General features: G+C 42.4%; 1 protein-coding gene across 4 annotated transcripts in view; it reads left to right on the top strand.

The window, feature by feature from the left end:
* The window catches only part of LOC118388636 (inositol 1,4,5-trisphosphate receptor type 1), a 160,874-nt gene that overhangs the window by 72,082 nt on the left and 73,779 nt on the right, over positions 1-15,013 (top strand). For all 4 annotated transcript variants that reach the window (XM_035777898.2, XM_035777897.2, XM_035777896.2 and 1 more), the window contains exons 12-18: positions 819-973; positions 5,625-5,724; positions 6,013-6,173; positions 6,559-6,700; positions 6,943-7,101; positions 12,960-13,132; positions 14,226-14,345. In XM_035777898.2, coding sequence (XP_035633791.2) covers positions 819-973; positions 5,625-5,724; positions 6,013-6,173; positions 6,559-6,700; positions 6,943-7,101; positions 12,960-13,132; positions 14,226-14,345 — 1,010 coding nt within the window. The remainder of the gene's footprint in view (positions 1-818; positions 974-5,624; positions 5,725-6,012; positions 6,174-6,558; positions 6,701-6,942; positions 7,102-12,959; positions 13,133-14,225; positions 14,346-15,013) is intronic.

The raw sequence follows: 15,013 nt of genomic DNA, 5'->3' as shown, positions 1-15,013 counted from the left end.
TCACAATACACCAGAATGTCTCTTTTGGCCTTTAAAACTTCCTACAATTAGTAGGTCATGAGGTTTAGTGCAGTATATTGAATTAAGCCTATAGAGTTCTATTGGTCTAAATTAGATTTTTTTTTAAACAAGAAATTGGATCAAATCGATGTTCTCACATTGTGGTGAATAAAAGATCCCTTTGAGTTGTGATTCTCTTATCTTCTTCAGTCAGTTCCTGCCCAGGATTTGAGCTTTAGGTCATTGATCTAGGAATTTCACAGGAAGCTGACCCATGTGTGTGTGACCTGAACTTTTAACGTTTCTATTACAAAACTTAACCCATGTACAGTGAGTATACCAAACATTAGTAACACCTTCAGTTGTGTCAAGTTGGCTGGATGTCCTTTGGGTGGTGGATGATTCTTGATACACACGTTGCAGTTCTTGACACAAACTGGTACGCCTGGCGCCTACTACCATACCCTGTTCAAAGGCACATACATTTTTGTCTTACTCATTCTCCCCCTGAGTGGTGCACAATCCATGTCTCAATTGTCTCAAGGCTTGAAAATGACTATTTAACCTGGGTCCTCCCCTTCATCTACGTTGATTCGAAATGGATTTAACAAGTTACATCGATAAGGGATCATAGCTTTCACCTGGTCAGTGTATATCATGGAAAGAGGAGGTGTTCTTATTGTTTTGTATACTCAGTGTATGCTGATGGTCTGTCAATTATTTTACTCTTCATAATCATTGATTCTGGTATTCAGTGCACATGTCTATGTTGCTGTACAGTGATCTGACGAGACTGTGTTTCCATGTTGTGTCTCCAGCTGGACTCTGAGCAGGTCGACCTCCGCGCCCGCCTCAGGAACCCCCAGGAGAAGGTCATGTATACCCTGGTGTCTGTCCCTGAAGGCAATGACATCTCCTCCATTTTTGAGCTGGACCCTACCACTTTGAGAGGGGGGGACTCCCTGGTGCCCAGGTAGGACTTTGAGCTGGAGCCTACCATGCTAAGAGAAGGCAATTTCCTGGTGCCCAGATAGGACTTTAGGGCCACATAGTCTGCCGCTAAGCAGCCCCCCGCAGTTCAAATCAAATTTTATTTGTCACATACACATGGTTAGCAGATGTTAATGCGAGTGTAGCGGAATGCTTGTACTTCTAGTTCAGACAATGCAGTAATAACCAACAAGTAATCTAACTAACAATTCCAAAACTACTGTCTTATACACAGTGTAAGGGGATAAAGAATATGTACATAAAGATATATGAATGAGTGATGGTACAGAGTAGCATAGGCTCTACAGTAGATGGTATCGAGTACAGTATATACATATGAGTATGTAAACAAAGTGGCATAGTTAAAGTGGCTAGTGATGCATGTATTACATAAGGATGCAGTAGATGATATAGAGTACAGTATATACATATGAGATGATTATGTAAACAAAGTGGCATAGTTAAAGTGGCTAGTGATACATGTATTACATAAAGATGCAGTAGATGATATAGAGTACAGTATATACATATGAGATGAGTATGTAAACAAAGTGGCATAGTTTAAAGTGGCTAGTGATACATGTATTACATAAGGATGCAGTAGATGATATAGAGTACAGTTTATACGTATGCATATGAGATGAATAATGTAGGGTATGTAAACATTATATTAGGTAGCATTGTTTAAAGTGGCTAGTGATATATTTTACATCATTTCCCATCAATTCCCATTATTAAAGTGGCTGGAGTTGAGAGTTCAGAGGAATTTACCATTGTTCTAATAAGAAACGTCTCTTTTTACTACATCCATGAGAATTTGTTGATTTTAAAATACATCCTGTGTTGTTGTCATGTGTGTGAGTGACCAGGCTGTATTTGTCAGGGCTGGGGTCAATTTGAGTTGAAGTCAGTCAATTGAGGAATTAAACTGAAATTCCAATTCAATAATTGAAACATTTTCTGGTGACTGTGTGTCTGGAAAGTCCTAAAAAAAACAGTGACTGTTGATGCAGATCAGATTCTAATGAAAATGTTGCAATATGAAAAGTAAACGGTCATGTTCCTCCCCCTGGAAGGACACACACACACACATAGATATATAGATATATCTATATACAATCGGGCAAAAAGTATTTAGTCAGCCACCAATTGTGCAAGCTCTCCCACTTAAAAAGATGAGAGGCCTGTAATTTTCAGCATAGGTACACTTCAACTATGACAGACAAAATGAGGGAAAAAAATCCAGAAAATCACATTGTAGGATTTTTAATGAATTTATTTGCAAATGATGGTGGAAAATAAGTATTTGGTCAATAACAAAAGTTTATCTCAATACTTTGTAATATACCCTTTGTTGGCAATGACAGAGGTCAAACGTTTTCTGTAAGTCTTCACAAGGTTTTCACACACTGTTGCTGGTATTTTGGCCCATTCCTCCATGCAGATCTCCTCTAGAGCAGTGATGTTTTGGGGCTGTTGCTGGGCAACACGGACTTTCAACTCCCTCCAAAGATTTTCTATGGGGTTGAGATCTGGAGACTGGCTAGGCCACTCCGGGACCTTGAAATGCTTCTTACGATGCCACTCCTTCGTTGCCCGGGTGGTGTGTTTGGGATCATTGTCATGCTGAAAGACCCAGCCACGTTTCATCTTCAATGCCCTTGCTGATGGAAGGAGGTTTTCACTCAAAATCTCACGATACATGGCCCCATTCATTCTTTCCTTTACACGGATCAGTCGTCCTGGTCCCTTTGCAGAAAAACAGCCCCAAAGCATGATGTTTCCACCCCCATGCTTCACAGTAGGTATGGTGTTCTTTGGATGCAACTCAGCATTCTTTGTCCTCCAAACACGACGAGTTGAGTTTTTACCAAAAAGTTATATTTTGGTTTCATCTGACATCTTCTGGATCATCCAAATGCTCTTTAGCAAACTTCAGATGGGCCTGGACATGTACTGGCTTAAGCAGGGGGACAAGTCTGGCACTGCAGGATTTGAGTCCCTGGCGGCGTAGTGTGTTACTGATGGTAGGCTTTGTTACTTTGGTCCCAGCTCTCTGCAGGTCATTCACTAGGCCCCCCCGTGTGGTTCTGGGATTTTTGCTCACCGTTCTTGTGATAATTTTGACACCACGGGGTGAGATCTTGTGTGGAGCCCCAGATCGAGGGAGATTATCAGTGGTCTTGTATGTCTTCCTTTTCCTAATAATTGCTCCCACAGTTGATTTCTTCAAACCAAGCTGCTTACCTATTGCAGATTCAGTCTTCCCAGCCTGGTGCAGGTCTACAATTTTGTTTCTGGTGTCCTTTGACAGTTCTTTGGTCTTGGCCATAGTGGAGTTTGGAGTGTGACTGTTTGAGGTTGTGGACAGGTGTCTTTTATACAGGTAACGAGTGGAGGACAGAGGAGCCTGTGAGAGCCAGAAATCTTGCTTGTTTGTATGTAACCAAATACTTATTTTCCACCATAATTTGCAAATAAATTCATAAAAAATCCTACAATGTCATTTTCTGGATTTCTTTTCTCATTTTGTCTGTCATAGTTTAAGTGTACCTATGATGAAAATTACAGGCCTCTCTCATCTTTTTAAGTGGGAGAACTTGCACAATTGGTGGCTGACTAAATATTTTTTTGCCCCACTGTATCTGTACAGTCCAGTAAAAAGTTTGGATTTTCTTTATTTTTACCATTTTCTACATTATATAATAGTAGTGAAGACATCAAAACTATAACATAACACATATGCAATCATGTAGTAAACAAAACGCATTTTATATGCTTTTTCAACAGTCTTGAAGGAGTTTCCACATGTTCTGAGCACTTGTTGGCTGCTTTTCCACTCTGTAGTCCAACTCATCCCAAACCATCTCAATTGGGTTGAGGTTAGGTGATTGTGGAGTCCAGGTCATATGATGCAGCACTCCATCACTCTCCTTCTTGGTCAAATAGCCCTTACACAGCCTGGAGGTGTGTTGGGTCATTGTCCTGTTGAAAAACAAATGATTGTTCCACTAATTACAAACCAGATGGGATGGCGTACAGTTGCAGAATGCTGCAGTAGCCATATTAGTTAAGTGTGCCTTGAATTCTAAATAAATCACTGACAGTGTCACCAGCAAAGCACCATCACACCTCCTCTTCCATGCTTCACAGTAGGAACCACTCATGCGGAGATCATCCGTTCACGTACTCTGTGTCTCACAAAGACATGGCGGTTGGACTCATTAGACAAAAGGACAGATTTGCACCGGTCTAATGTCCATTACTTGTGTTTCTTGGCCCAAGCAAGTCTCTTATTATCATTGGTGTCATTTAGTAGTGGTTTCTTTGCAGCAATTTGACCATGAAGGCCTGATTCACGCAATCTCATCTGAACAGTTGATATTGAGATGTCTGTTACTTGAATTTTGTGAAGCATTTATTTGGGCTGTAATCTGAGGTGCAGTTAACTCTAATGAACTTATGTTTTGCAGCAGAGGTAACTCTGGGTCTTCCTCTCCTGTGGCGGTCCTCATGAGAGCCAGTTTCATCATAGTGCTTGAAGTAATGATGGACTGTTGTTTCTCTTTGCTTATTTGAGCTGTTCTTGCCATAATATGGACTTGGTATTTTACCAAATAGGGCTATCGTCTGTATACCACCCCTACCATGTCACAACACAACTGATTGGCTCAAATGCTTTAAGAAGGAAAGAAATTCCACAAATGAACTCTTATCAAGGCACACCTGTTAATTTTAATGCATTTTAATGCATTCATGAAGCTGGTTGAGAGAATTCCAAGATAGTGCAAAGCTGTCATCAAGGCTGGCTATTTTGAAGAATCTCAAATATAGAATATAATTTTGATTTCTACAATGTAGAAAATAGTAAAAATACAGAAAAACCTTGAATGAGTAGGTGTGTCCAAACTTTTGACTCGTCGGTGTGTAATCTTTAGATTTGTGTGGTGTTTGTTCGTTATCAGACACATTTAGTTGATTTCAAGTGGAATTCCCCCATTTAAACACATTTCTGTTCTCACTTTCAGTGGAATGGGTGAATGGGCTGTGTTAGGGTCATGGAGTGTTCAGAATCTGTTGACATTGAACAGGTCTGAGCCTGTGTTTTGGAGAGGGTAGGGAGGATTTCCCTCTTGGGAGAGTAGGTGAGGGAGTTTCATGAGGTCATGAAGCAATAAAGTGTGTCTGTGTCTTGTTTTTGACTTCCAAGCTGACTGTACAGTAGGGAGGGTTTGACTTGCAGTAACCAGTGTTACTGTTTCATGTTGGTTGTGAGGGTGCAAGGACTGGTGACGTTGATGAAGCAGAAGATGTTCGTTTTTATTTTGGTTGATTTATACAGATACTGTAAGATGTTTGGTTTACCGTAACCACTATTATTATGAAATATTTTTCAATATTTAATCAGAGGCACATGTCTGTTCCCCTGTTTGGTATGGGACTTCTTAGTATGTGCTATAGTGGGCCTAGCCCAGTAATGACATTAATTCTTGACTCACAATGCTTGTGTGTGTGTGTGTGTGTGTGTGTGTGTGTGTGTGTGTGTGTGTGTGTGTGTGTGTGTGTGTGTGTGTGTGTGTGTGTGTGTGTGTGTGTGTGTGTGTGTGTGTGTGTGTGTGTGTGCGCGCACCCAGGAACTCGTATGTGAGGCTCAGACACTTGTGCACCAACACATGGGTCCACAGCACTAACCACCCCATCGACAAGGAAGAGGAGAAACCGGTCATGTTACGTGTGAGTGACAGCTCAACCAGCCAATCTCCATTAAGACCAGACAGTTTGAGACCTTACCAATAGTCTGTCAAACCCAATCTTTAACTACTTTATATCATGTTTTCTGTGTGTCCCACTTAAATCTGTCCAACACAAACACTTCATAAAATAATAATACCCTCACGTTAGATCTGACCATCGGATAAACAAATGATTCATTTTCTATTTGTGAGTTTTACTTACTAGAATTCACTTAATTTTTACAATCCTAATTAACTCATCGGTTTCTCACAATGTTGTTATTTTTAGATCGGCACATCAGCACTGAAAGAAGACAAAGAGGCGTTTGCCATCGTACCCGTCTCGCCCGCTGAAGTCCGAGATCTTGACTTTGCCAATGATGCCAGTAAAGTGTTGGCGTCCATCGCAGGCAAACTGGAGAAGGGCACCATCACTCAGAACGAGAGGAGGTACACGGCAGCTATTTTAGTGCTCACTATGTGTTCTTTACCTCTTCAATGTAGGCACAAAACCATTCCAGAATGGAATGTCCTTGGAACTCTGGGTATCAACATGGCCCTCATTAAGAATTCTAAATCTCAAAGAATCTTCAAGTGCACTCCCGAGTGGTGCAGCACTGCATCTCAGGGCTCAAGGCGTCACAACAGACCCTTGTTTGATTCCAGGCTGTATTACAACCAGCCGTGATTGGGAGTCCCATAGGGCGGCGCACAATTGGCCCAGCGTCATCTGGTTTAGGGTTTGGCCGGGGTAGGCTGCCATTGTAAATAAGAATTTGTTCCTTAACTGACTTGCCTAGTTAAATAAAAAAATGTCTTCCTGTGTGTCCTCCAGGGCAGTGACCAAGCTTCTGGAGGACCTGGTGTTCTTCGTGGTGGACATCCCCAATAATGGCCAAGATGTTCTGGAAATCATGGTCAACAAGCCCAACCGAGAGAGACAGAAACTCATGAGGGAACAGAATATCCTCAAACAGGTAGAGGACAATGTCATTCATAAGGGACAACTAGAACGTCCACAGACGGAAAGGGTGAAAAAGTCTACCTCATTCCTTTTCAATGTGGATCCATTGGGATGCAAGCTCCTTTGTCTTCTATTAAACTCTGTTGAAGTTCAACAAAGTATAACAAACTGTCATACTTCGCCAAACATTTTTCCAAACAAATGTATTTTCTTAACCTGATGGACTATCATCCAATGGGTGGAATTTCTCTCTAGATCTTCAAGCTACTGCAGGCTCCATTCACAGACAGTGGGGATGGGCCCATGCTGCGATTGGAGGAGCTGGCTGACCAGCGCCACGCCCCCTTCAGGCACATCTGCCGCCTGTGTTACCGTGTGTTACGCCACTCCCAACAGGACTACCGCAAGAACCAGGTACGCAGCTCGGTAACTGTCAGGCCTACTGGTCTGGGCCTAAGACAGCCACACAAGGACACACATGACAGTTCACATGGCTGGTCTGGTCCCAAAACAACCACTACCCCAACCTTATCCCTAGCCCCTTAACCGAACCCATACTCTTTCAGTGTTTGCTGATCTGCAGATGCTAAATGAGCGTGTAAGCAGTATGATAATGTTCCCCGAATTCAATTGGAAGCCTGAGTGGAGCTATATCCATTTGACTTATATACACCTACAGTACCTGGTTCGATTAGACCTGCAGTCCCTAGCGGGCTTTAGTAGAGGAATGACATAGGGGCTGTTTTCACGTGGTGTTTTGGACCGTGTGTTCCAGCAGACAGGGACTTAACCTATAGCCAGAATATCGAGCCACAGCACTTGTACAATTAGCCTAAACTGTATGATGGCATTTAGCTGTAATTGAATGTGCTGTTCAGTCAGTGTGTCAAGTATTCTCAAATCATTCTCAAAAAAAATCTAAAAAAAATCAAATTTTATTAGTCACTTGCGCCGAATACAACAGGTAGACCTTACAGTGAAATGCTTACTTACGAGCCCCTAACCGACAGTGCTGTTTCTAAATATATTTTTATCTCTTATTCTTATCAGTAACAAGTGATTAAAGAGCAGCAGTAAAAAAATAACAATATATACAGGGGGGTGCCTGTACAGAGTCAATGTGCAGGGGGCACCAGTTAGTTGAGGTAGTATGTACATGTAGGTAGAGTTAATTAAAGTGACTATGTATAGATGACAACGGAGAGTGGCAGTGGTGAGGTGAGGGGGGTAACAATGCGACTAGTCTGGGTAGCCATTTGACTAGATGTTCAGGAGTCTTATGGCTTGGGGGTAGAAGCTGTTTAGAAGCCTCTTGGACCTAGACTTTGCGCTCCAGTACCGCTTGCCGTGCGGTAGCAGAGAGAACAGTCTATGACTAGGGTGGCTGGATTCTAGGGCCTTCCTCTGACACCGGCTAGTATAGAGGACCTAGATGGCAGGAAGCTTTGCCCAAGTGATGTACTGGGCCGTTCGCACTGCCCTCTGTAGTGCCTTGCGGTTAGAGGCCGAGCAGTTGCCATACCAGGTGGTGATGCAACCAGATGCTCTCGATGGTGCAGCTGTAGAACCTTTTGAGAATCCTGAGGGGGAATAGGTTTTGTCATGCCCTCTTCACAACTATCATGGTGTGCTTGGACCATGTTAGTTTGTTGGTGATGCGGACACCAAGGAACTTGAAGCTCTCAACCTGCTCCACTGTAGCCCCATCAACGAGAATGGGGGCGTGCTCGGTCCTCTTTTTCCTGTAATCATCTCCTTGCCTTCATAAAACTTTTAGCAGCACAACGCTCCCTTCCGGGCCACAAGACACACACGCACGCACGCACGCACGCACGCACGCACGCACGCCACTGTCACATACTATGTGTAATTGTTGGAGTGGTTTCAACTGAAGGAGGAAGCTGCCTGGTGCCTGTGGACAGCCTCTGTTCTCCCAGTCTAAGATTTGTATTTATTATGGATCCCCATTAGCTGCTGCCAAGGCAGCATATGTTATCATGTGTGTGTATGCATATGTCTGTGCCTATGTTTGTGTTGCTTCACAGTCCCCGCTGTTCTATAAGGTGTATTTTTGTGCAATTTTAAAAATCTGATTCTACTGCTTGCATAGAGTTCCATGTAGTCTTGGCTCCATGTAGTACTGTGCGCCTCCCATAGTCTGTTCTAGACTTGGGGGCTGTGAAGAGACCTCTGGTGGCATGTCTTGTACGTTATGCATAGTGTCTTGAGCTGTTTGCTAGTCGTTTAAACAGACAGCTCAGTGCAAATACAAGTAGTGAAGTTTGAGCCAGGAGAGATTGGCATGCATATTATTGTTTCCTGTCTGTGTACCTCCAAGGGCCAGCCGTGCTGCCCTGTTCTGAGCCAATTACACTTTTCCTAAGTCCCTCTTTGTGGCACCTGACCACACAAATAAACAGTAGTCCAGGTGTGACAAAACTAGAGCCTGTAGGACCTGCTTGTTGATAGTGCTGCTAAGAAGGTAGAGCAGCGCTTTATACTGGACAAACTTCTCCCCATCTTAACTGCTGTTGTATCAATATGTTTTGATCATGACAGTTTACAATCCAGGGTTACTCCAAGCAGTTTAGTCACCTCAACTTGCTCAATTTCCACATTATCTATTCAAATATTTAGTTGAGGTTTAGGGAATGATCTGTCCCAAATACATTGCTTTTAATTTGAAATATTTAGGACTAACTTATTCCTTGCTACCCATTCTGAAACTAACTGCTGCAGCTCTTTGTTAACCTCTCTAGGGTAGGGGGCAGCATTTGGAATTTTGGATGAAAAGCATGCCCAAATTCAACGGCCTGCTACTCGTGCCCAGAAAATATGATATGCATATAACTGGTAGATTTGGATAGAAAAAACTCAAAAGTTTCCAAAACTGTTAAAATAGTGTCTGTGAGTATAACATAACTGATTTAGCAGGTGAAAACCTGAGAAAAATCCATTCAGGAAGTCATTTTTTTTGTTGTTTTGTAGTTTTCTATTCAATGCTATTACAGTATCCATTGACTTAGGACTCCATTTACAGTTCCTATGTCCTCCACTAGATGTCAACAGTCTTTAGAAATAGTTTCAGGCTTGTATTCTTATAAATTAGGGAGTAAGACCAGTCTGAACGAGTGGACCCTAACGTGTCGCAGAGCTTTTTCAGAGGCCTCTCTCATCTTTTTAAGTGGGAGAACTTGCACAATTGGTGGCTGACTAAATACTTTTTTGCCCAACTGTACTTTACGGATTCATTAAAGTAGCTGGCAATGTCAGTCGGTTTTGTAATGAAGGAACCATCTGATATACTGACTGATGCAGCTAAGTTTGTCTTTTTCCCCAAAAATGTCATTGAAGGTGCTCCAAAGTTTTTTTTACTATCATTCTTTGTCATTTATCTTTGTTTCATAGTGTAGTTTCTTCTTTTTATTCAGTTTAGTCACATGATTTCTCAATTTGCAGTATGTTTGCCAATCGGTTGTGCAGCCAGACATAATTTACATTGCTTTTGCCTCATCCCTCTCAACCATACAATTTTTAAATTCCTCATCAATCCACAGGGATTTAATAGTTTTTATGGTCATGTTCTTAATGGGTGCATGCTTATTAGTAACTAGGATAAGCTATTTCATGTGTCAAGTGCAACATCTGTTTGCTCCTCATTACACACCATGGACCAACACATGTTCTTTGCATCAACAACATAGGAACCACTACAACACTTATTGTATGACCTCTTATACACAATATCAGGCCCAGCCTTTGAAACTTTGGTTTTCCTAGATATGGTTACTATATTGTGATCACTAGATCTGATGGATCTGGATACTGATTTCAAGCAAATTTCTGCAGCGTTAGTAAAGATGTGATCAATGCATGTTGACAATTTCATTCCTGTGCTGTTTAACTACCTTGGTAGGTTGACTAATAACCTGGACCAGGTTGCAGGCACTGGTTGCAGTTTGAAGCTTTTTTCTCAGATGAATGGCCTGGAGGCCTTTGATACGGCCACACTAATACTGTGTCTGTAGTCTGACGTTACACTGGCCAGTTGAACAAATCCAGGACAATTTGGAAGACATTTGGGAATTGCCCATGGAAATTTGGGGAATCTTACATTTTATCTACCTTTTTTGAATCCACCAAAATGTTATTGAGTTTTTCCTGTGTTACAGTAAATGTGTTGTTGTTGAAGTAATGAGTGTGAATTGTAGGTAAGTAACAATACAGAAACTATTTTGTGTGTAACTTTTTGTTAACTAGGCAACTCCGTTAAGAACACATTCTTATTTACTATGACGGCCTACACTGGACAAACCCGGATGACGGTGGGCCAATTGTGCGCCACCCTATGGGGACTCTTAATCACAGCCGGTTGTGATACAGCCTGGATTCGAACCAGGGTGTGTGTAGTGAAGCATCTAGCACAAAGCTGCAGTGCCTTAGACCGCTGCGCCACTCGGGAGCCCTGAAACTAAACTCAGCAAAAAAAAGAAACGTTCTCTCACTGTCAACTGTGTTTATTTTCAGCAAACTTAACATGTGTAAACATGTGTATGAACATAACAAGATTCAACAACTGAGAAAAACTGAACAAGTTCCACAGACCTGTGACTAACATAAATGGAATAGTGTGTCCCTGAACAAAGGGGGAGGGTCAAAGTCAAAAGTAAGAGTCAGTATCTGGTGTGGCCACCAGCTGCTTTAAATACTGCAGTGCATCTCCTCCTCATGGATTACACCAGATTAGCCAGTTCTTGCTGTGATGTTACCCCACTCTTCCACCAAGGCACCTGCAAGTTCCTAGACATTACTGGGGGGAATTGCCCTAGCCCACACCCTACGATCCAACAGGTCCTAGATGTGGTCAATGGGATTGAGATCTGGGCCTTTCGCTGGCCATGGCAGAACACTGACATTCCTGTCTTGCAGGAAATCACTCACAGAACGAGCAGTATGGCTGGTGGCATTGTCATGCTGGAGGGTCATGTCAGGATGTTGCTGCAGGAAGGGTACCACATGAGGGAGGAGGATGGCTTCCCTGTAACGCACAGCATTGAGATTGCCTGCAGTGACAACAAGCTCAGTCTGATGATGCTGTGACACACCACCCCAGACCATGATGGACCTTCCACCTCCAAATTGATCCCGCTCCAGAGTACAGGCCTTGGTGTAACGCTCATTCCTTCGACGATAAGCGAATCTGACCATCACCCCTGGTGAGACAAAACCATCAATCGTCAGTGAAGAGCACTTTTTGCCAGTCCTGTCTGGTCCAGCAATGGTGGGTTTGTGCCCATAGGCAACGTTGTTGCCGGTGATGTCTGGTGAGGACCTGCCTTACAACAGGCCTACAAGTCCTCAGTCCAGCCTCTCTCAGCCTATTGCGGACAGTCTGAGCATTGATGAAGGGATTGTGCGTTCCTGGTGTAACTCGGGCAGTTGTTGCCATCCTGTACCTGTACCGCAGGTTTGATGTTCGGATGTACTGATCCTGTGCAGATGTTTTTACACGTGGTGTGCCAGTGCGAGGACGATCAGCTGTCCGTCCTGTCTCTCATTGCAATTTATTGCCCTGGCCACATCTGCAGTCCTCATGCCTCCTTGCAGCATTCCTAAGGCACATTCACACAGATGAGCAGGGACCCTGGGCATCTTTCTTTTTGAGTTTTTCAGTTAGTAGAAAGGCCTCTTTAGTGTCCTAAGTTTTCATAAATGTGACGTTAATTGCCTACTGTCTGTAAGCTGTTAGTGTCTGAGCGACCATTCCACAGGTACATGTTCATTAATTGTTTATGGTTCATTGAACAAGCATGGGAAACCGTGTTTAAACCCTTTACAATGAAGATCTGTGAAGTTTATTTGGATTTTTAGAAATAATCTTTGAAAGACCGGGTCCTGAAAAAGGGCAGTTTCTTTTTTTTTTTTTTGCTGAGTTTAGTAGCAAGCTGGATCACACTATGAACACATTTAATTCAATCCAATTGCAATGTTTGTTAAATCAAATGTGGCTAACCATTCAACGGGGTTTGCATTAATTTATTGACCTCATTCAGTAGCATTGCATCACAATGTAACATATGCTATTTAGCTTTTATCCATTGCGACTTACATTAGTGAGTGCATAGAATTTCGTATGAGTAGCCCCAGTGGAAATCAAACCCACAACCCTGGTGTTGCTAGCACCATGCACGTACCAACTGAGCCATAAAGGACCACAGTCCCAATGTTGTGATAATGTTTGACTATGATCAGAGCCTGTGTTTGTCCCACAGGAGTATATAGCCAAGCAGTTCCGCTTCATGCAGAAGCAGATAGGCTATGATGTTCTGGCTGAGGACACGATCACAGCTCTGCTCCACAACAACCGCAAGCTGCTGGAGAAACACATCACCGCTGCAGAGATAGACACCTTTGTCAGCCTCGTCAGGAAGAACCGGGAGCCCAGGTCAGTGTGTGTGTTTGGTTTTACTTTCCTTGTGAGGGACCAGAAGTCCTCACAAGGATACTTCCCCATAGGGAAAAAGGCTATTTTAGACTTAGGGGTTAGGGTTCCAAATTCTCTAAAACGACGTTGGCGGCAACTTATGGTAGAGAAATTAACATTACATTCTCTGGAAACAACTCTGGTGGTCATCCTGCAGTCAGCATGCTAATTGCACGATCCCTCAAAACTTGAGACATCTGTGGCATTGTGTTGTGCGACAAAACTGCACATTTTAGAGTTGTCTTTTATTGTCCCCAGCACAAAGTGCACCTGTGTAATGATCATGATGTTTAATCAGCTTCTTAATAGTCTACACTTAATAGTCTATAAGCTTTGTGCGTATTGAAACATTTGGGGATCTTTTATTTCAGCTCATGAAACATGGGACCAACACTTTACATGTTACGTTTATATTTTTGTTCAGTTAGGAGTTAGGTTATGGGGGTAGGGTTAGGGAAAATAGGATTTGAAATGGTAATAAATTGTTTGGTCCCCACAAAGATGGTAAAACAAACATGTGGGTGTGTGGAAGTGCGCTCACTTCGCATGCACACATGTTTGTGTGTATAGTGTTTTTTATGTGTTCATTTGCATGTCTTGATATGTCTGTATGCTCCTTTTAGCCAGATGACACAGTATATTGCTGTGTTCAATGTAATTGAAGCCTGGTGGCTGTGTGTCGGAATGTGTTAGTCGTTTGCCACATCAAGGGAGTAAAGACGTGTGGACCACAGGAAGTTGGTGACACCTTAATTGTACAGGACGGGCTTGTGGTAATGGCTGGCGCAGAATAAGTGAAATGGTATCAAATCCATGGTTTGATGCCATTCCATGTGCTCCGTTCCAGCTATTATTATGAGCCATCCTCCCCTCAGCAGCCTCCTGTGGTGTGGAGTGTATTGTAAGCTGCTCGAGGGCAGATGCTATGTTTTCATGTGTCATTTAATTGTGTAGTGTTTGGGGAATTATTCATTGGGGACATCATGGGTCTATATAAATGTGTTTTTGTGCACTTGTGGAGCAGTTGACATTGAATGGTGTGTGTGTGTTCCAGGTTTCTGGACTATCTGTCAGACCTGTGTGTGTCTATGAACAAATCCATCCCGGTGACACAGGAGCTCATCTGTAACGCAGTCCTGGACCCCATCAACGGAGACATCCTTATAGAGACCAAGTAAGCCCTCTCTTTTACGCGAGATTTCAATTAATCAATACCCCTAAACATTTAACAAAAATGGTCAATGGTTGTCTAGGTCTATGGTCTGTTACAGGCTGTTCTAGTATGGCAGATAAATACAGCAGTACTGCTCTCTTTATTGAAGTGTATTCATTAGGAGCCCTTTCCGTCATACAGATCAAGCTGTTCAAGGTGACTGCATGATGGAGTGTTTACTCCTGGTGGATCCTCATGCTTGTCCTAATGGACATGCCTATCTAGTACAACATGTAGCCATTCAGTAAACATCTGTTCTTTCAGACAGAAAATGCTTTGATTGCAATGCACTTAATATCTCCATGTGTCCGTTACAAAATGATATAGTAAGCACCTCATGATCGAGGGATACTACAATGTGTAGTTTTCTACACTATACTACAAAATTCTATAGTAAGTAGTACATATGATCGAGGGATACTACAGTGTAGCATAGTATTCTGCTGTATGCTACAGTTTACTATAGAATACTATATAATTCTATAGTATGTACTATATATAGTATTCTATAGTCAACTGTAATATTTGTTTATGACGGAAGGCTTGCATTCATTTATACCTATGTGTTTTGTTCTCAGTGCTACACAAACGAAGAGGCAGTTTTACTCCTTGTGTTCTCAGAAATCCAT

The sequence above is a fragment of the Oncorhynchus keta genome, chromosome 10, assembly GCF_023373465.1.
Source record: "Oncorhynchus keta strain PuntledgeMale-10-30-2019 chromosome 10, Oket_V2, whole genome shotgun sequence".
NCBI classification, from domain to species: Eukaryota; Metazoa; Chordata; class Actinopteri; order Salmoniformes; family Salmonidae; genus Oncorhynchus; species Oncorhynchus keta.
This window is presented reverse-complemented; position numbering and strand designations above follow the sequence as displayed.